This window comes from Sinocyclocheilus grahami, unplaced genomic scaffold, assembly GCF_001515645.1.
Source record: "Sinocyclocheilus grahami isolate Dianchi unplaced genomic scaffold, SAMN03320097.WGS_v1.1 scaffold1539.1, whole genome shotgun sequence".
NCBI classification, from domain to species: domain Eukaryota; kingdom Metazoa; phylum Chordata; class Actinopteri; order Cypriniformes; family Cyprinidae; genus Sinocyclocheilus; species Sinocyclocheilus grahami.
Genome location: NW_015506718.1, coordinates 100238 through 121500, shown reverse-complemented (window position 1 = coordinate 121500; position 21263 = coordinate 100238). Strand labels below are relative to the sequence as shown.

The 21263-nt window shown below is 42.2% G+C and overlaps 1 protein-coding gene across 1 annotated transcript in view; it reads right to left on the bottom strand.

Annotated features, from left to right (window-relative positions):
* The window catches only part of LOC107571024 (interleukin-1 receptor accessory protein-like 1-B), a 107403-nt gene that overhangs the window by 71976 nt on the left and 14164 nt on the right, over positions 1 to 21263 (bottom strand). Inside the window, exon 2 of the mRNA XM_016257309.1 lies at positions 1671 to 1745. Coding sequence (XP_016112795.1) covers positions 1671 to 1745 — 75 coding nt within the window. The remainder of the gene's footprint in view (positions 1 to 1670; positions 1746 to 21263) is intronic.

The following is a 21263-nucleotide window of genomic DNA, read 5'->3' as shown; positions in this document are numbered from 1 at the left end:
TCAGGATACAGGGAGAGTTCGGCAAAGGTTCCTTCGACCTTGACATGACAGGTTGAAAGTGCGTTTCTGGGCGCCACCACCACGCAAGGAGCTGAAGCGAGCACCGCCGCTTCGGGAGGTTCTGCAGCATGCGCCGCCACCTCTGGAGAAACTGCAGTGGGCACCATTGCTTCGGGGAACACAGCAGCGAGCACCACTGCCTCAGGAGATTCTGCAGCTTCAGCCTCCACCTCTAGAGACCTAATAGTGGGCGCCGCTGCCTCTGGGAGTTCTGTGGTGGTGTATGCAGCCCAAACACACCAAAAAGCGATTCCCATCAGGGGAAACACTTCAGACAGAGGAATTAGTTCAGGAACAGAAGAGTTAGTGTGAGTAGGTTTGGGGGATACCAGCTGTGCGTGCAGACACCAGTGGTGTATCCCTCACACTAGATACCAGACTGGGATACCGAAAGACTGACCTTGAAGATCTGGGTGCAACAGACAGGACATGATAAAACTCCTGACAATCAGCTGTGACGTGACGTGACTCTGGACGATCAGCTATGACGTGACTTGCCTCATGACGATCAGCTGTGACGTGACTTGGTTCATGAAGATCAGCTGTGACTTGACTCATGAAGATCAGCTGTGACTTGACTCATAATAATGAACTGTGACTTGATCTGACTCATGATGATCAACCGTGACTTGACTGAACTCAGGGAGATCAGCTGTGATTTGACTGGACTCATGAGAAACAGCTGTGATTAGACTTGACTCATGACAATCAGTTGTGACTAGACTTGACTCATGGAAATCAGCTGTGACTAGACTTGACTCATGACGATCAATTGTGACTTGACTTGATTCAAGAAGATCAGCTGTGACATAATTTGGCGCTGTTGTGTCCGCCATTTTGCGATCAGGCTCCGCTGTAGACGCCATTTTGTGAGCGTACTCTGGTGCAGTCGCCATTTCAGTCACAGACACTTTGTTGTGTTCTTCCTCTGTGACACCCACAGTAAACAAAGAGTCAACAGTCAACAAAGCATAATCCATAAACTGAGCGAGAGACAAACGTGGACCATCGCTTCTAAGTATAGACCTAAGAGGTCGATTAATGCCATCACAAAAAAACTATCAAAAGACAGTCCCGTAAATCTGAATAGTGTGCAATTGCTAAAAATTCTCTAATAGTTCTCCAGCGATCGCGGGCCTTGTTTAAGGGCTAATAATATTCTTGCAGTGTCCATACCTGGCCAATGTCCACTTGAACAGCTGCTGGATCCTTGTGTGGCTAAGTATTCTGTAACGGGGCCGACGAGACATACGGATCCGTGTGCAAGTACACACGCACACACACACACACACGTTTGTTTCTGTGAATTGTGGGGGCTTTCCATAGACTTTTATACCCTTTTATACTGACCAATTTATATTTTTTATATACTCACACACACAAATACACACACGCAGACACACACACACACACACACACACACACACACACACACACACACACACACACACACACACACACACACACACACACACACACACACACACACACACACACACTTACACTCACACACACAGACACGCGCACGCACACACACACAGCACAATGCATTACTGTAAGATCCCTCAAACAGTTATGTAATTTCAGTTCATAACAAACGCTGTTCTCACCCAGCTGCATCTCCAAGACACTCATCTTATTTTCAGATGGGTACAGGATCTTGGGAGGCTTGTCAGTCAGCGGGGCTGTGCAAGAAAACAAACAACAATGCAAATGATTAGTTGCATGACAATGCTGTCCATCTGTCTCTGATAGAGCTGCAGAATGACACGTTAAATCCTAAACGACAATGATTCGGCTGGATATTAACTGTTTTTGACATGCATAGTATCTCAACAAAAATGGAGTGAATCACCTTTTGAAAGTAATTTGAAGCTTCATATACAGATTGTAATACGGAACTACATATTCCACCCAGTCTGACAGTATCGTTCCCTCATCTGAGGTCACAGTGGACAGGCTACTTTATTTGGACTTTTTCTGTTCTCGGATGATGCATTTCAATAAACAAATATGGCCACATGCATTGGTAACAATTACTTACTGATCTTAGCAATGATAAAATTGCCATTATAGTATAGCATTAAATTTGATATCTTGTTAAACATGAATCAATATTAGTATGTAAAAGCTTCAAATAAACAGACACATCAGTAATGATTCATCATCTATGTTTTTCTATAATTAGACATACTATCTACAAAAATCTATATTTTGTAAACTTTTAATTTATATTTTTGATTTCTTCCTTTCTAGGTCTATACATTGATTCACATAATTCACACTTTTTGTTAACTGCCTTACAAGTATGATTGTATCCAAATGAACAAGTGGATATAAATAAAATTTTAATACACAACAGACCCAAAAACAATTAGACACACCAGTTTTTACACATTTGAAATGACATTCATACATTACATTAAGTGTAAAAAAAATAAAAATTGTTTTAAAATTATTGTGTATTTAAAATGTACCAGTGAATAGCATTTACACTACCATACTTTCTCTTAATCAGACCAGTCTGAAAAGTTTGTTTAAACTGTCTGTAATGTATTTTCACACTGAAAGTCATCAGATCTTCAAACAAAAACCGTGAATGCATAAAAGTGTCACTTCATGAACAAAAACACACAACAAGATGCATTTGTCATGTATTTATTAAAGGAAGTAATATAAAACACTTTGTAAATTTTTACCGTTTTTTTCAACTGCTTACACACATTTTCAAAACTTTGCCTCTTTTTAAAAGATTTTTACACACAAATCACACACATTCAAATTATCATAAACACATCTCAAAAGCAAACATTTGCAAACAGCGTTGGCATAATATTAATTCCTGTTAGATTTGTGTGTGTTACATAGAGAACTGTGTGTTGTGTTTTGCAAAAAGCGTTTTATGAAATTGAAAACTGAGTCAACGACAGAATTAATGTTTTGTAGATTTGGTGTGTGCTTCTGCTGTTTGAGTGTCAGCTTTCAGAAACTGTGTGACAAGTAAAGATTCTGTGTGTAAGCGGTTGAAAAAAACTGTATAGCAACTCTTTCAAAAGCGTCTCATCTTCAGTTCGCTTCAATACGACATCGCGTTCAATATTAGTATAAATGCACTCTATAAAAACCATCATGAGGAATATCAGAACTGAAGACACTCCATCAGTGAAGGTGCTAAACTACGGTGGATTACACTGTTATGTTTAGTCAATTAGAATAACTTGAGTTTACAGGCTTTCAGACTAAAATACTGTAACTCCTATGACACACTGTGTGTTTGAGCTGCAGATGTGTTCAGTGAAGCGCAGGTGTGTTGTGTGTAGTCAGGCCTTCAGACGGCCAGCAGAGATCAGGTCCATCTGCGTCTGATTTACACTCATGTGTGGCATTGACCGTGCACTGAACGAGGAGCAGCAGATAAATGCTGTAATCTGACTCTGACAGCGTGAGTTCAGCCATTTCATTGCTTGCAAAATGACAGTTGGATCTCAAGGTCAGATTAAAAAAAGGAAAACTCCATAAACTGCTGTTAATCTGTTTTCCCATCACCAGGATGAAAGCTGGCTGCTCTCAGGTATTGTGGCATCTTTCTACAGCAAGATCTGATTTCGCTTTCTTCATTTGAGTGATGTTCAGAGAGTTTCTCTAGCACCACAGTGATCTGTTAGTCAACATGACAGAGCTTCAGCTTTGAGAAATTACTCTCCACCATTCGGCCGTAACAGCGACAAACGCATCGTCTGTACCGTAGTAAAGCACCCAGAATGACTTACAGTAACACGCACACTTCGATTAGATCTGAATCACAGCTTTTGTAAATGTTTTCTTTTTCCTGTCGATGTGCAACCTCTCCACAGAGAAAATCTCATTATCCTAACGAGCTTTTTCACCATGAAATATGCATTGATTATTTTGTTTCATGTAAAACTGCACAGACAGATTCGGTTTGCGTGAGCTTCTGTTCAACAGCCAGATGGAGACACGTTTGGATCTGGCACGAGAGAGCAACCGAAAAGAGAACACAGAAAGCAAAAATCAACTCATTCCAGAGTTTTCAAGTGAGAAAACAGGTTTCAAGCATTTGTAGCACGCGGTAAACTCACCAGCTGTGTTAAGATGAAAAACTGAATGTGTGAGTGTTTGCGCAGGTGAAGTGAACGACAGCTGCTCTCGTTTCCGTCTCCGCGAGTATGAATTTAAACCGTGGGAATTTTGATGAAATGTAAACCATCTGATCGTTCATCCGAAATCCAATTTCTGCTCGGGAGAGGCCGCCGGTGACTGCTGCGTATTTGGGATCATTATTCTGTGGGAGAGGTTCAAGAGAAAAAATAATGAATCGCTGGGCGAAATATTTGCATGGCCGTCTCTCCGCTGTCTTCCCTCTCTGTCTCTGTCTCTCATTAGCTCTTGTTTCCTCAGAGATTAGGTTTGTCTTGTGTGTATGTGCTCAGCGGGCACTTTATTAGATACACTTCTCTAATACTGACATGGACCCCTGTGCCCCAGATCAGCCTGAACTCAACAAGCGGCTGGAAACACTCCACAGAGACACACATTCATCATCATGTGCGGCGACGGAGCTTCAGATGATGAGCTTTATGACCGGATGTTGCTTTGGCAGATGAGAGCATATGGTCAGTAACAGCTCAAACACAGACTGCAGCATTTACAGTTTGTTTCAACAGCTTACACACATTTTCAAAACTTTGCCTCTTTTTTTCATAACTTCACACACAAATCCAAGAATTGCACACAAAATGCAAAATGCCTCTCATCTCTTGCAAAATGAAGCACTGCATTCAAAATATCACAAACACATCTCAAAAGCAAACATTTGCAAACATTAAAACATTAATTCCTGTTAGATTTGTGTGCTACATAGAGAACTGTGTGTTGTGTTTTGCAAAAAGTGTTTTCTGAAATTGAAAACTGAGTCAAAGGCTGAGAATTAGTGTAAGGTTTTGTAGATTTGGTGTGTGCTTCTGCTGTTTGAGTGTCAGCTTTCAGAAACTGTGTGACAAGTGAAGATTTAGTGTGTAAGCAATTGAAAAAAACTGTAAAGACGATCGGTTAATACTAAGACAAGGAACAAGAGCGAAGACAACATTCTCATTCATCACGAACAGAAAGGATGGAGCTGATTTATGACAATTAGACTGATGATTTTAGATGAGCTATGCTCTTCTTTAGATATTGGCTAGATTTATGTCATTTCAGGCTTTTATTACTTAACTCTATTCTCGCCAGCATGAAATTTCACGGCCAACAGAAAATTCTGTTGTATGAGCATCTGAACATGCAATATATCAAAAGAAAGAACATGCTTCTGCACATGAATTCTGATTTATCAACACTTGAATGTGGGTGAGTTTCGTAGTAAAAAAAAAAGACATTTGAACAAAAAGCCAGACATTGACATTGGCGTTTTTGTCAAAGACTACGTCTGGATGGGGTTCAGAAGAATGATCTAAGCATAGATGGAGTCGAACGCTTCATTAACACATCCAAAGCTTCACAGTCCTACACCGCTTCATGGATCCTCATTTCATTCTGTAACAGCAGTTTTGATTTATATGGTTTAGTGCTTGAGCACATTAGATTTTTATGTGAGCAATGCTTCGATTGTTTGGATCAGGAGATTCTGTACCATTTCAGAAGATGTGTAATAGCGCCCCCCACTATATAACAGTGAAAACTTGGATGGGCGGAAAAGTCTGTCAATGGCGGGAAAAGAGAATCTGAGCAGATATTCAAACACTAGGCATCCTACATTTGGCGACTTTGCAGAGGAAAAACTGGCCACTGTAAACAACCAAGAATAACATGCAACCAGACGTTACAGTCATTCCCATCACAACAAACTGAAACACTGACAAATTAAAACAATATGTTTTCTAAAATCGGCTCAAAATATCAAATGTGTCTGATCTCCTCCGATTGAATGGAATCAGAGTCTGAGTCTGAGTCTATCCTACACCACATGATTTTCTATGAAATCTGTCAACTCAAATCTGCAGACTGAGTTTAAAAATCTGGGCAAAAGCTGTGTGATGTATTCCAGCCTTTACACGGATCAGATCTGATGCAATGGAGGTGAGATTCCTGTTTGTTCCAGAGATGAAATTAATAAAAGCTGATGCTCTAGTCATTTAATACTGGACTACAGCTCTGTGGAGAAACATCACACACATCGATACATCCTCACTTCATAATTACCACAATAAGCCCTCCCTGTGGCCCGATACACACACATAGTCTCATCCCGTTGACCTTCATCCATGTGAAGCCATCGCTGCTGTGATCCTGCGTGCCGTTAGACGACGCTATACGGCTAATCACGGCGAGGGCGAGAGCGCTCCGCTCTGGGGGGTCTCTTTAAGAAATGTCAGCACTGAGACGGGAAGGAAATTGCTCTCAGTACAGCTGCTGAACATCACAGGCTCCCAGCCAGGCCCAGAACTGAGCCTTCTGAACATAATCCAATCCTAAACACGTCGCAAGCCCGAGCTTTTGTTCCAGTGATGAGCGACGCTGTCGGGGTGAGAGGCTGACATCTTCCTTCTGAATATAATTGAGTCCCACTGGTTCTGTAAATTAGCAATGGGACGCACTAAGAGGAAAGTTCTGGCAACCAGCGGAGAAGGTGCGATAAATGCAGCTGAATTACACAGCGTTTCTTCTGTTGGTTTGTTTTTCTCGCTTGTTAGTCTGTCGCTTGAATCTAACGCACTAAAAAAGAGCTGATATATTGCCATGCATCAGAAACACTCGCTTTCAAGCAAACATATCTTTGTTTTTGTTTTTCAGAAGACACAAAACGCCAGTCAAATGTTCCTCCTGCTCTCATAAAGACCTCAAGGTTCATGGTATCTTTATTAGTACCTGAAGGTAAATTTGTTGTGCATACAGGAAATTCAGCAATCCATACTTAAGACCATCCATAAAAGCATCAACATACTATAAACTATCTAAAACTAAATAAATAAGTGTTATAATTAGGGCTGTCAGTCGATTAACATTTTTTAATTTAATTAATTACATGATGTGTCGATTGATTAATTAATCACAAATTACATTTGTTTGTTAAAATACCCCTAAAAGATTATTTAAAGCTATATTTGTGTTAAATGAGAAAGTATTAAGTAGACATTACAAATAGTAGCTTTAGAAAGAAATATTTTATTTGATTCAGCATAATTTTTTTTACACATAAATGTTTAGGCAACAATGGCCTAACATAAACTGTAGAACATAAAAGAAGATCATTTGAGAAACATTCATGCAATGGAAGTCATCGGTAACCAAAACAGCTTTGTTACCAACAGTCTTCAAAATACCTTCTTTTATCACTTATCATATGATCTAAATATGAGACAAAAACTCATACAGGAGCATTTATGCCCCAATGTCTTGAATTTTAGGGCATAACAGCATTTATGTAGTTGTTGCCCTGCATCATATTTCTCAACAGTCAGCTGTATGAAATGTAAGATGATGTACAGGTCTGGGGACGGGGTCAGTGCGTTAAAATATTTTAAATCACGTTATTTTTTAATGTGTATCGTTAAATAATTTAATCCCAATTTTTTTTTTTAATTAACATGTTAAACTCACAGCCCTAGTTATAATATAACCCACGAATATAAAATAAAAATCAAAACATTTCCCTGGAACCCCGGGTTGGCCCATCGACCAGCTATCGAGCCAGCGGAGTAACTTCAAAGGCCTGGAGCGCAGCTCGACCCTTTGGATGTGCTCAGTAAACGTACCACGCGACCTTCAAGAGCTCCTCTTTCATCCGGCCAGAGGATGTGACCCGAGACAGACTGCCATCAAAAGCCCTTCAGACACTTAATGAGAGCTTTTTAAACACCACTGTTAGCATCTGCTCATTATAAACCTCACATTGATTCATTTATTTTAATTAAAAACCTCCTCCAACAGTTCTGAGCTGAATACGAACACACAGCGTACCTGCACACCCACAGTTTGATTGCATCATATAATAATTGCTGTTAATAGTGTTCATCGTCTGCATTATTACGTCTTAAATTGATTTTTCTGTACATTTCTGCCATATGTACATTAACTGACAGTTACCACTGATAAGCTACCACTAAATATTGTAGAAACTTAATTTGCTGTAAAGTTGCTTTGCAATGATTTGTATCGTGAAAAGCGCTATACAAATAAACTTGACTTGACTTGACTTATGAAAATTAACCATGATTTTATTGTAGTAAATGTGTAGTAAGCATGGTTTTTTGGCAAATTGATTACTATTTATAACCACAGTTTTGCTACAAATACCATGGTTAAACTATGCTTAGTGTAGTGAGACCATGGGTTATTTGTGGCTACCATGGTTTAACTATAGTAACCATGTTTTTTTGGTTTTATTTGGAGTAAAACCATGGTTAATTTTCGTAAGGGCGCACTCATCTCGCTTGGGGTGTAAGAGTCGGGAGACTGTAAGTCGCTGGAGGAACTCTTTAGTTCAGTGGAGGAAGGCCCGTCTCAGGTACATTTAGCTCTGTATTTCTCCCACAAAGCATGGGCTCCAGCTAATCTCCTCTGAGAAAAGGGTAAGTAATGAATGCGTGTCTCTCTAATTAAAGAGCTCAGTCGCTCCAGGTCACGCATGATTACGCCGGCGCACTCAAAGAATAGATCTGAGCGCCGGCCCTCCAGAAGTCGCCCGACACGGCGAGCATGCATTGTTTGAGAGCGCTAGCAGAACACTAACATGTGTGAGCGAAGCCATCTGACATTTCTCTGCTGATTAACTTTAATACCCTCTGTCAACGGCCGCTCTGCCTTACAAAAGAGAACACTATCAACACGGACGAGCTGCGGCTGAGCGCCATGATTACAACCTGAACGCCCCACTTAGTGCGGCCACTTGACATTCTTCCAGAGCGCAAACGTGATGGAAAACTAAAAAATGTAATAATATCGAAGGGTTACGATGTGGCTAGTAAAACCTTCTGTTAATGCCGTATTTGAAAAGGAACACAGACAAACAGATCAAGCCAAGAAGAATATGAAAATTCTGCCATAATTTGTTCACCCTCAAGCTGTTCCAAAATGGTATGAGTTTCTTTCTTCTGTTGAACACAAAAGATGACATTTTGAAGAAACCAAACAGTTTCCGGTTCCCATTGACTTCCATAGCATGTTTTTCCATTCTATGGATTTCAATGGCTACCAGTGGCTGTTTGGTTACCAACATTCTTCATGATATCTTCTTTTGTGTTCAACAGATTACAGGTTTGAAACAGCCTTTGAGGCAGAATTATGGCAGAATTTTCATTTTTAGGTGAACTATCCCTTTAAATTACAGTTCAATACACAGAATCTTTACTTGTCACACAGTTTCTGAAAGCTGACACTCACAGCAGCAGAAGCACACACCAAATCTACAAAACCAGACACTAATTAACGGTCTTTGACTCCGTTTTGAATTTCATAAAACACTTTTTGCAAAACACAACACAGTTCTCTATGTAACAAACACAAATCTAACAGGAATTAATATTAAGGAAAAGCTGTTTGTAAATATTTGCTTTTGAGATGTGTTTGTGATATTTTGAATGCAGTGCTTCATTTTGCAAGAGATGAGAGGCTTTTTGCATTTTGTGTGCAATTCTTGGATTTGTGTGTAAAGTTATGAAAAAAAAAAAAAAACAGGCAAAGTTTTGAAAATGTGTGTAAGCAGTTGAAAAAACTGTAATAGTTTGAAATAAAAACACAGAAAAAAAGAAGAAAATATGTCCCAATCTTCTTTCTTCTGCTGAACACAAAATATTTTTTTTAAAGAACGTTTGGACAACATTGGAGCCCTTTCATTGTACAGACAAAAAAAACCTCTCAAAATATCTTCTTCTGTCTACACATCAGAAAGCAGGTCAAACAAGTTTGGGCAGCTAAATTATGTTTTAATTGATGCACTGTTACATTAAGAGATACAAACATTGATAATAAATTCTGCATAATAAACACAGAGTTAACTGCAAGCAGCTGAAACTATAACTTCCACCCGAGTCGCCTTTCTAACATTGCAGCAGAGGGTTTAATGAGGAGCTGGAGCTTCCTGAAGCGCGTGCTCTATCATTAGAGATGCTGGGGTGTCTGCTCACAGTAATGGAAACACTGCTACACCTGCACAAGCTGACTTGTTATAAGCTGCCCGTATTCAACTCGCAATCTAATGTCAGCGCTCTTCCACAACAAGCCAAATGAACGGCGATCAGACACTACAGTGGTGGTCAGCTGAGAACTGTCCTGTCGATCCCATCACGGCTTATCTTTGCTCTGTTTCTAACGAGCCAGGAGCTTCCTTAAAAGGAAATCCATTGTAATCCCCTGTGAAGCCACTTCCTGTGTAAGGTAAGGCAACATAATTAACTTACAGCCATGATTTAGCCCTTTTAAATGAGCTCTCTCCTTTTTCTTAATTATTCCACCTGCTTTGACACTGTGGTTAACGTCCCGTTTCTCCTCCGAGGGTTTGTCTCTGGGGACTCCCGGGCATCTGTCAGTTAAAGTGGCTGGAGTTGTCAGCGTGTTGGCTTAATGAACATGTTCATTCACCCTGTAGCCCACCTACTGTAGGCCCTCGGCACGTCTGTAACTGGGCAAACGCTGATACCTTTATGAAGCACAGAGGGAAAACACTCTATTGCTTTCTGTACGTCACTGTATAATGCCTTCTCAGCAGACCCAGGTTAAAAAAAAGTACACTTCCGTAATGTACTTAAAGTGCTCTATTTTTGTGCACTAGTTTTGTACTTGATATACTAAAAATGATTATTTAATACTTATTAAGATAAGCTTAAGATCAACTAAGTGTACTCAACTGTGCTATTTTGGGACACCATGAATATGAACTAAAATGCGCTTTTAACATACTATCTCTGTATTTAAAAATCAGAATCAGAATAGCTCTATTACCAAGTATGTTTACACACACAAGGAATTTGACTTGACGACAGGAGCTTCCAGTGTAGAAGAAAGTACAAACATAGTGCAGACATACATAGGAATAACACAGTAGGGATGTAATATAACACTAATATAATCAAATAAAATAAAAAAAATAATAATGTACTATATACAGAAATAGAAATATTCGAAAAAAATGTATTGTTTAGATAAATGTACAGATATGTTTATTAGTGTGCAGATAGATATGTTATTTACAAAGTGTGCAGTTTAATATAAATATACTATGTTAGTTGTATAATTTTGAAAGCTTAATTGTTTAGACTGAGTATAGCCTGTGGAAAAAAACTGTTCTTGTGCCTTGCTGTTCTGGTGGTCAGTGCTCTGTAGCGCCGACCAGAAGGCAACAGTTCGAAGAGAGAGTGGGCTGGGTGTGAGGGGTCCAAGGTGATTTTTTTAGCCCTTTTCCTCACTCTGGAGATGTTAAGATCTTGGAGGCTGGGCAGAGGGGCACCAATAATCCTGTCAGCAGTCCTGACTGTCCGTTGTAGTCCCTTGATGTCTGAATTGGTTGCTGAACTAAACCAGACAGTTATGGATGAACACAGGACAGACTGAATGATAGCAGATTAGAACTGTTTAAGCAGCTCCTGTGGCAGGTTGAATTTTCTCAGCTGGCGAAGGAAGTACAACCTCTGCTGGGTCTTTTTTGCAATGATTCTATGCAATGAGTCTATGTGAGTGTCCCACTTCAAGTTCTGAGAGATTGTGGTGCCCAGGAACCTGAATGACTCCACTGCAGTCACAGTGCTGTCCATAATGGTGGGGGGAGTGCAGGGGGGTTTCTCCTGAAGTCCATGATCATCTCCACAGTTTTGAGCGTGCTAAGCTCCAGGTTGTTAAGACTGCACAAGATAGCCAGCTCTTTAACCTCCTGTCTGTAAGCAGACTCGTCTCCGTCCTTGATGAATGACTGTAGTGTCGTCTGCGAACTTCAGGAGCTTGACAGAGGGGTCTTTAGAGGTGCAGTCATTCGTGTAGAGAGAGAAGAGCAGTGGGGAGAGTACACATCCCTGGGGGGCGCCAGTGCTGATGGTGATAGTCCTGGATGTGAGTTTGCCCAGCCTCACTAGCTGCTGCCTGTCTGTCAGGAAGCTGGTGATCCACTGACAGATGGAGGTGGGCACGGAGAGCTGTGTGAGTTTGTCTGAGAGAAGGTCAGGCATGATGGTATTGAACTGAACTGAACTGACCCGAACTGAAGTCCACAGATAGGATCCTTGCGTAATTCCCAGGTCTGTCGAGGTGTTGCAGGATGTAATGCAGTCCCATGTTGACTGCATCATCCACAGACCTGTTTGCTCTGTAGGCAAACTGAAGAGGATCCAGCAAAGGTCTAGTGATGTCCTTCAGGTAGGCCAGGACCAGTCTCTCAAGTGACTTCATGACCACAGATGTGAGAGCGACAGGTCTGTAGTCGTTAAGTCCAATGATTTTGGGCTTTTTGGGGACCGGAATAATGGTGGAGCGTTTGAAGCAGCAGGGAACTTCACACAGCTCCAATATCACTGTCAATCACTGAGTTTGCCAGAAGATGTTAAGATTTTCAGTATTGCAACATCTTTGAATATTTTCAATACTTCCAGTAGCCCATGATAAGATCATACATTCTAACAAACAAACAAAATCCTGAAACAACAGGACTACATAAAACAACATTCTCATTACATTTCATCCTTTTTTATAAGCTCTCTGTGACATTCTAGTTGTAGGCTCTATCATTGAGTGCGTTTACATGCACCTTCTTAATGGGATTATAATGAGATTTTGGCAATATTGCGATTAAACTTTACCTCATGTAAATGCAATACTTCGATCTAAATAATGCGATTAAGCTCATATTGGCAGCAAGCATAATCGTATTAACATAGGTGGCGTATGCTGATTTTAATACAAATATATAGGCATGTAAATGCCTTAATCGCAGTTTTGCCGCTCTGACCAAAGTTCGCATGTGCTCGTGACATACATGAATGACGTGACGCACACCTGTAATAATACGCAGATTAGAAACGATGGAGGGGAAGAATGAATCACATTAGGGGAAAACACAACTCGCTGCCACCAGTCTCTACTTCTTACCCTCATCCAGAAACGGCGAGTAGAATGAGATGGCAGCGTAGGAAAACGAATTGCCATCACATTTCTATGGCGCCGAAACAGCATGGAATACAACCATACAAAAGTGTTTTGCATTAGACTTAAATAGGCCTAAATTAAAACAGTGGCCAGTTAACACACCTGCTCTTTCTGAGTCCATCATTTGTTCGGTGCAGTGGGGTATGTGAATACTGGCAGTAAAAAAAATTAACCACAATTCTTAGCGAATAATAAGAATAATGTAAATTGCATGTAAACGGGAGTGAAGAGCTTTGCTCTTGACATGTAAACATCATAATGCGATTATGTCCTTACTCTGATTATTGGAAATCATCTCATTATTCGTGTGCATGTAAACGTAGTCATTGTCAGAGACAAGAGCAACACGTAAATTATTCCAGAAGAGTGGCTGCACTCTTGGGTTCTTGGGCCAGGACAGAACAGGTTTTTTGCAGAGCTGTTTTCTCATCTGAAGGTATTTGAATTTGGGGAAGAGAAGGTCCAGCAAAACTAGAACTGCAACATCCACTTTCTCATCTAGAAGGCACTGCTGAACGAGGAGGAAGGCCTGTCGGATGACCCCACTTTCGTGAGAACAGCCACTAGGGCTAGTCAATGCAAACACCGTCTTTCTGCTGTTGTAAAAGGCCTTGTGGAGATTCTCTATGCATGATACTCCAGGCAACCAGTCCCGTTCCTCTAGACAAAGTCGAAAGAGTCATCTCCTTCTGTTCTCCAATTTCACAACCATCTCCTGCCTGTCTGTCAGGAAGCTGGTGATCCACTGACAGATGGAGGTGGGCACGGAGAGCTGGGTGAGTTTGTCTGAGAGAAGGTCAGGCATGATGGTATTGAACTGAACTGAACTGACCCGAACTGAAGTCCACAGATAGGATCCTTGCGTAATTCCCAGGTCTGTCGAGGTGTTGCAGGATGTAATGCAGTCCCATGTTGACTGCATCATCCACAGACCTGTTTGCTCTGTAGGCAAACTGAAGAGGATCCAGCAAAGGTCCAGTGATGTCCTTCAGGTAGGCCAGGACTAGTCTCTCAAGTGACTTCATGACCACAGACGTGAGAGCCAGTTGGTCAGCACAGACTTTTAAACAGGCAGGTGAAACATCATCTGGGCCTGAAGCTTTTCTAGATTTCTGCTTCCTGAAGACCCGGTTCACATCCTCTACACAGACCTTAAGCACAGGTTGAATGGTGGTGGAGGGAGATAGGGGGGTTGGAGGGGTGATATGTGAACGTGTGAAATGCAGATCAGAGCGGATGGGGGGGTGGTAGACTATCCTTTTCAAATATGCAGTAAAACACATTCAGATTGTCAGCCAGTTGTTGATTCTCCACTGACTGTGGGGGTGGTGTCTTGTACATGGTGATGTTCTTCAGACCAGTCCATACTGAAGCTGGATCGTTGGCTGAAAGCTCTTTTCTGAGTGCGCCCGGAGGCACGTACACATTCACGAGAATGAAAGAGGAAAACTCCCGCGGCGAGTAGAAAGGTTTACAGTTTATGATGAGTGCCTCTAAGTTAGGACAGCATACCTTTTTCAGCGTTGTTACATCTGAACGCCAACTTTCGTTGATGTAGAAACACAATCCACCACCTCTGGTTTTCCCTGTTAACTCCGCGATGCGATCCGCTCTGAACAGCTGGTAGCCCGGCAGATGAAGCGCATTGTCCGGAATGGTTTCACTCAGCCAGGTTTCAGTGAAGCACAGCGCAGCAGAGTTTGAAAAGTCCTTGTTGGTGCGGGTGAGGAACTGAGTATAGCCTGTGGGAAAAAACTGTTCTTGTGCCTTGCTGTTCTGGTGGTCAGTGCTCTGTAGTGCCGACCAGAAGGCAACAGTTCGAAGAGAGAGTGGGCTGGGTGTGAGGGGTCCAAGGTGATTTTTTTTAGCCCTTTTCCTCACTCTGGAGATGTAAAGATCTTGGAGGCTGGGCAGAGGGACACCAATAATCCTTTCAGCAGTCCTGACTGTCCGTTGTAGTCTCTTGATGTCTGATTTGGTTGCTGAACCAAACCAGACAGTTATGGATGAACACAGGACAGACTCAATGATAGCAGAGTAGAACTGTTTAAGCAGCTCCTGTGGCAGGGTGAATTTCCTCCGCTGGCGAAGGGAGTACAACCTCTGCTGGGCCTTTTTTGCAATGGAGTCTATGTGAGTGTCCCACTTCAGGTCCTGAGAGATTGTGGTGCCCAGGAACCTGAATGACTCCACTGCAGTCACAGTGCTGTCCATGATGGTGAGTGGGGGGAGTGCAGGGGGTTTTCTCCTGAAGTCCACGATCATCTCCACAGTTTTGAGCGTGTTAAGCTCCAGGTTGTTAAGACTGCACCAGACAGCCAGCTCTTTAACCTCCTGTCTGTAAGCAGACTCGTCTCCGTCCTTGATCAGGACGATGACTGTAGTGTCGTCTGCGAACTTCAGGAGCTTGACAGAGGGGTCTTTAGAGGTGCAGTCATTCGTGTAGAGAGAGAAGAGCAGTGGGGAGAGTACACATCCCTGGGGGGCGCCAGTGCTGATGGTGATAGTCCTGGATGTGAGTTTGCCCAGCCTCACTAGCTGCTGCCTGTCTGTCAGGAAGCTGGTGATCCACTGACAGATGGAGGTGGGCACGGAGAGCTGTGTGAGTTTGTCTGAGAGAAGGTCAGGCATGATGGTATTGAACTGAACTGAACTGACCCGAACTGAAGTCCACAGATAGGATCCTTGCGTAATTCCCAGGTCTGTCGAGGTGTTGCAGGATGTAATGCAGTCCCATGTTGACTGCATCATCCACAGACCTGTTTGCTCTGTAGGCAAACTGAAGAGGATCCAGCAAAGGTCCAGTGATGTCCTTCAGGTAGGCCAGGACTAGTCTCTCAAGTGACTTCATGACCACAGACGTGAGAGCCAGTTGGTCAGCACAGACTTTTAAACAGGCAGGTGAAACATCATCTGGGCCTGAAGCTTTTCTAGATTTCTGCTTCCTGAAGACCCGGTTCACATCCTCTACACAGACCTTAAGCACAGGTTGAATGGTGGTGGAGGGAGATAGGGGGGTTGGAGGGGTGATATGTGAACGTGTGAAATGCAGATCAGAGCGGATGGGGGGGTGGTAGACTATCCTTTTCAAATATGCAGTAAAACACATTCAGATTGTCAGCCAGTTGTTGATTCTCCACTGACTGTGGGGGTGGTGTCTTGTACATGGTGATGTTCTTCAGACCAGTCCATACTGACGCTGGATCGTTGGCTGAAAGCTCTTTTCTGAGTAGTAGCGTCCGGAGGCACGTACACATTCATGTGAATGAAAGAGGAAAACTCCCGCGGCGAGTAGAAAGGTTTACAGTTTATGATGAGTGCCTCTAAGTTAGGACAGCATACCTTTTTCAGCGTTGTTACATCTGAACGCCAACTTTCGTTGATGTAGAAACACAATCCACCACCTCTGGTTTTCCCTGTTAACTCCGCGATGCGATCCGCTCTGAACAGCTGGTAGCCCGGCAGATGAAGCGCATTGTCCGGAATGGTTTCACTCAGCCAGGTTTCAGTGAAGCACAGCGCAGCAGAGTTTGAAAAGTCCTTGTTGGTGCGGGTGAGGAGAAGAAGTTCATCCGTTTTGTGAGGAAGGGAATGGACATTCGCGAGATGAATGTTTGGGAGCACAGTCCGAAAGCTGCGTGCGCGGAGCTTCACCAGGGCGCCGGCGCATTTCCCTCTTCTGCGTCTGCACGCAGCACAGACTTTTAAACAGGCAGGTGAAACATCATCTGGGCCTGAAGCTTTTCTAGATTTCTGCTTCCTGAAGACCCGGTTCACATCCTCTACACAGACCTTAAGCACAGGTTGAATGGTGGTGGAGGGAGATAGGGGGGTTGGAGGGGTGATATGTGAACGTGTGAAATGCAGATCAGAGCGGATGGGGGGGTGGTAGACTATCCTTTTCAAATATGCAGTAAAACACATTCAGATTGTCAGCCAGTTGTTGATTCTCCACTGACTGTGGGGGTGGTGTCTTGTACATGGTGATGTTCTTCAGACCAGTCCATACTGACGCTGGATCGTTGGCTGAAAGCTCTTTTCTGAGTAGTAGCGTCCGGAGGCACGTACACATTCATGTGAATGAAAGAGGAAAACTCCCGCGGCGAGTAGAAAGGTTTACAGTTTATGATGAGTGCCTCTAAATTAGGACAGCATACCTTTTTCAGCGTTGTTACATCTGAACGCCAACTTTCGTTGATGTAGAAACACAATCCACCACCTCTGGTTTTCCCTGTTAACTCCGCGATGCGATCCGCTCTGAACAGCTGGTAGCCCGGCAGATGAAGCGCATTGTCCGGAATGGTTTCACTCAGCCAGGTTTCAGTGAAGCACAGCGCAGCAGAGTTTGAAAAGTCCTTGTTGGTGCGGGTGAGGAGAAGAAGTTCATCCGTTTTGTGAGGAAGGGAATGGACATTCGCGAGATGAATGTTTGGGAGCACAGTCCGAAAGCTGCGTGCGCGGAGCTTCACCAGGGCGCCGGCGCATTTCCCTCTTCTGCGTCTGCACGCGCGTTTGAACAACACAGCTGTACCTCCGACTAGAATGTCCATCAAAACGTCTGAATAATCAAAAACCGGAAAAATATTGTCTGGGATGTGTTGCTTAAAGTTAAGGAGTTTGTCTCTGTTAAAACTTATAGTAGAAGAATGACAAAACACAGAACAAACAAACAAAAACATCAGAAGAATCACCGAGCTCAGCGTCCTGGCTGCCATTTGCAGCGCCATCTTGTTCCAACTAAATCCCAAAAAATTATTTAGTTACCACTTGTAGTACACTTGAACCCATCTTTCATATACTAGTACACTCAAGTGTACTACAAGTGGTAACTAAATACATTTTTTAAGTACAGAGATAGTATGATAGCACTTTAAGGGTCATCATATGCCCATTTCCCACAAGTTGATATGATTTTTTAGGGTCGTAATGAAAAGTCTATAACATACTTTGGTTAAAATTTCTCAATGGTAGTGTAAAACAACACCCTTTTTACCCTGTCAAAGTCAGCTCTGTTTTCAGCAAGCTGTTTTAGTACATGTTCCTTTAAATGCTAATGAGCTCTGCTGACCCCGTTCCTCTCTTCCGTGGGATGACGAGCCGTTCTCATGAAACTGTTTACTTTATCCGCAGAGCTTGCTAACTAGCAAGTTATTAGGAAAGGAGATTTGAAAAGATTCATAAAAGAACCTTACACTCACATGGATCATGAATGATTTGCGCAAACATAGATGCATTTAAGTAGATCAGGGCCACATTCCCTTCAAAAACAAACGTAATCCACTGCGTCTTTAGCAGCTCAGATGTCGGGAGTAAATGACGACTGCTATGTTCATTATTACATCCAGCAACAGAACACCTCGATCGCTTAGGAGACATTCTTGTCTACATCTGCTCTGGCGGTGAAACAATGGATGACTGTTCACAGATCACTCAGGGCGGAGCTAATATAAAACACCAGTGTCAATCAACAATCGTGGGAGGGGCCTGGGTCTGTGTGATGTCACACAGCCAAGAATCTGAGAACGGCTTGACATGAGAATGGGGAAATGATTTAATGAGATTTTAAAAAACACTGGGTGAATTTTTATCATTATAGGGTGGTTGTGTACACACACTGCCAACACACATTTCAGTTCAAACAACTTGTAAAAGTGCATGTCGCATCCGATGACCCCTTTAAGTACATTATGGAAGTGTACTTTTTTTTTTACCTGGGGCGGCCTCGTGCCATGTAGACGTTTAGCTCTGGGCCCTATTTCTCCCTGCCATGACAGGCAATTCTCATGCGTGTCTGTGTAATTAAAACAACAGACAAACATCGGCGCGCCAGATTCAGAGCCGTTAGCTGACACGGTCTCGTCAAACTATCAACACCACGTCAGAACGAGCATCACACAAAATCTGAATTCAGACGTGGAGGAATTTTCCAAACTTATAATTAAGCAGATGTGCAAATGGTGAGCGAATGGTAATTAATCATGATTACTTTAATTATGGATTGTTTTCTCAATAATGAGGACGATGCTGTGGCACACGATGTGCTTTCTCACAGCCGGCGATGGCTCAGTCACGCCAATCGAACCGCCGCTGCAGCGGATATTAAAAACGTCAATCTTACTCATGCAAATAACTTTGCCTCATTTTCAGTTGGTGAACTTACAGAAATTATTTTTCTCACTCTTTCTTTGAAGTGAATTTTTCTTCCCTTGTGAAGAAAATGATGTGATATAATCTTTAATTAAGAGATAGAGTAAATGTCCCTCTCGCACACGAATGCAGCGCCGTGGCGTGAAGAAGAGACGCCACTCGTGTCGAGAGTTTATAGTGGAAATCTAAAAGAGGCACTTGATTGTTTTAACTGAATGAATATGCATGAATGTCACTGTCTGTGTCTCAACAAAACACACAAAGACCAGCAGATAACAGACGGCTTCAACGATATAAATCTAGCAGAAAGATGTTTGCAGGAGATTATAAACATTTGGAGTGCTATGAGCGAAACTCTCTCTCTCTAGTTTTCATCTTAGAATCTCTGCTGGCCAATCAGATGCGAGCGTCACACGTCAGCCATCTGTTCTCTTCAGTAGAACATTAAAGTCAACACTGACACGTTCAGTTATGCCCTTGACGAACTTCACTGAAACTCGGATCACAAACGCAGCAGTGACGGAGGATCTGAACAAACACTTGGCGCATTAAACCCAGAGACATCAGGAAAGATGCATGCTCATTTAGTTCACTTTAGTCTCTTTTTAGTAATGCAATTCTATTTAACCCAGTCAATATAGTATAAGTACCTAATGTTAGTAGTATAGACGAAACCAACATTTTCTTTCTAGCCAAACCCATTTCAAACAAGGTTATCTTATTATATTATTGTTACCTTATAGCAGTGGTTCTCAACCTTTTTTTCCACTGGGCCGCATATGGTCCAAGTGCAAGTCTCGCAGGCTGCACGCATATCATTTACATATTACGTCAGCAAAACAAACCAACCTGATTTATAATATTATAGCCTAAATATTATGATATTTAATCGATTACATTAATTGAAATAAATAAATAATTCTACTCCCCATAAATAACACCCAATTTTGTGAAATTCGGCTCGAAAGGAGTAACAGCACAATCATAGGCGGAGTTTCACTTTTATGCGTGGGGGGGGGCACCCACTGGCAGAGACGGGCCACGAGCACTTTTTTATATGTTCTACATTTCATGTATTTATGTAACACATATTCTATATTAAAAAATAAATTTAGAATGAACAATAGCTGCTGTACAAAGAGTAAAAATAAATAAATAAATAAACATACCTAATGCAGAAAAGCAGCCTCTTTTTCCAAATTGCGTAGATGACCACTATCTTTCTTTCATCTCTTCTGATAAATTTTCCGTCAAATCGTTTTCTGTGAGCTAGATCAGAGCTGGAGCCCTGCATTTCAGCTCGGGCCCGATGGGCCCCGACTTTTTTACGCCCCTCGGACCGGGCTTCGGGACAATTTTGACGTCATAGTTCAGACGCGGGCAGGGTATGGGCCTGTTTTAGGCTTCTCCTTATTTTTATATTTTAGACATCCATCAATTAGTGATGAAAAAAGATTGCTGCGCTGGTGGAAACAACACGAGACCGTGCTGCCGCGACTCAAGAGCGGCTCGACGGTGTTTATTGTCTCGCAGCAGCAGCATGTATGTAGGGTGCTTGCCGTCAGCGCAGCTGAAGAGTTCTGCGTTCAAATGCACGCAATAGGCTTAAATTTGCCGCAAAGCACCGGCAAAAGTAATTACCATAAATGCATCAGGGGGAAACAGTAAGGAAATATTTTAATTATTTACTAATAAACTAGTGTTTTCTGAGTCAGTGTCGCAAGGATGAAGTTGTTGATCCTGACTTTCCATCTCTTCATTAGACGCGCCTTTAGAGAGAAGTGCATCTTTACGGATTATGATCATAATGAAAGAGTTTTTGTTTTTGATTTGTTTTATTTCGTTAAGTAGTAATTTAAAGCTTTCTATAGATATATTTATCATGTCTGTGAGGCATGTATTCGCTGAGTTTC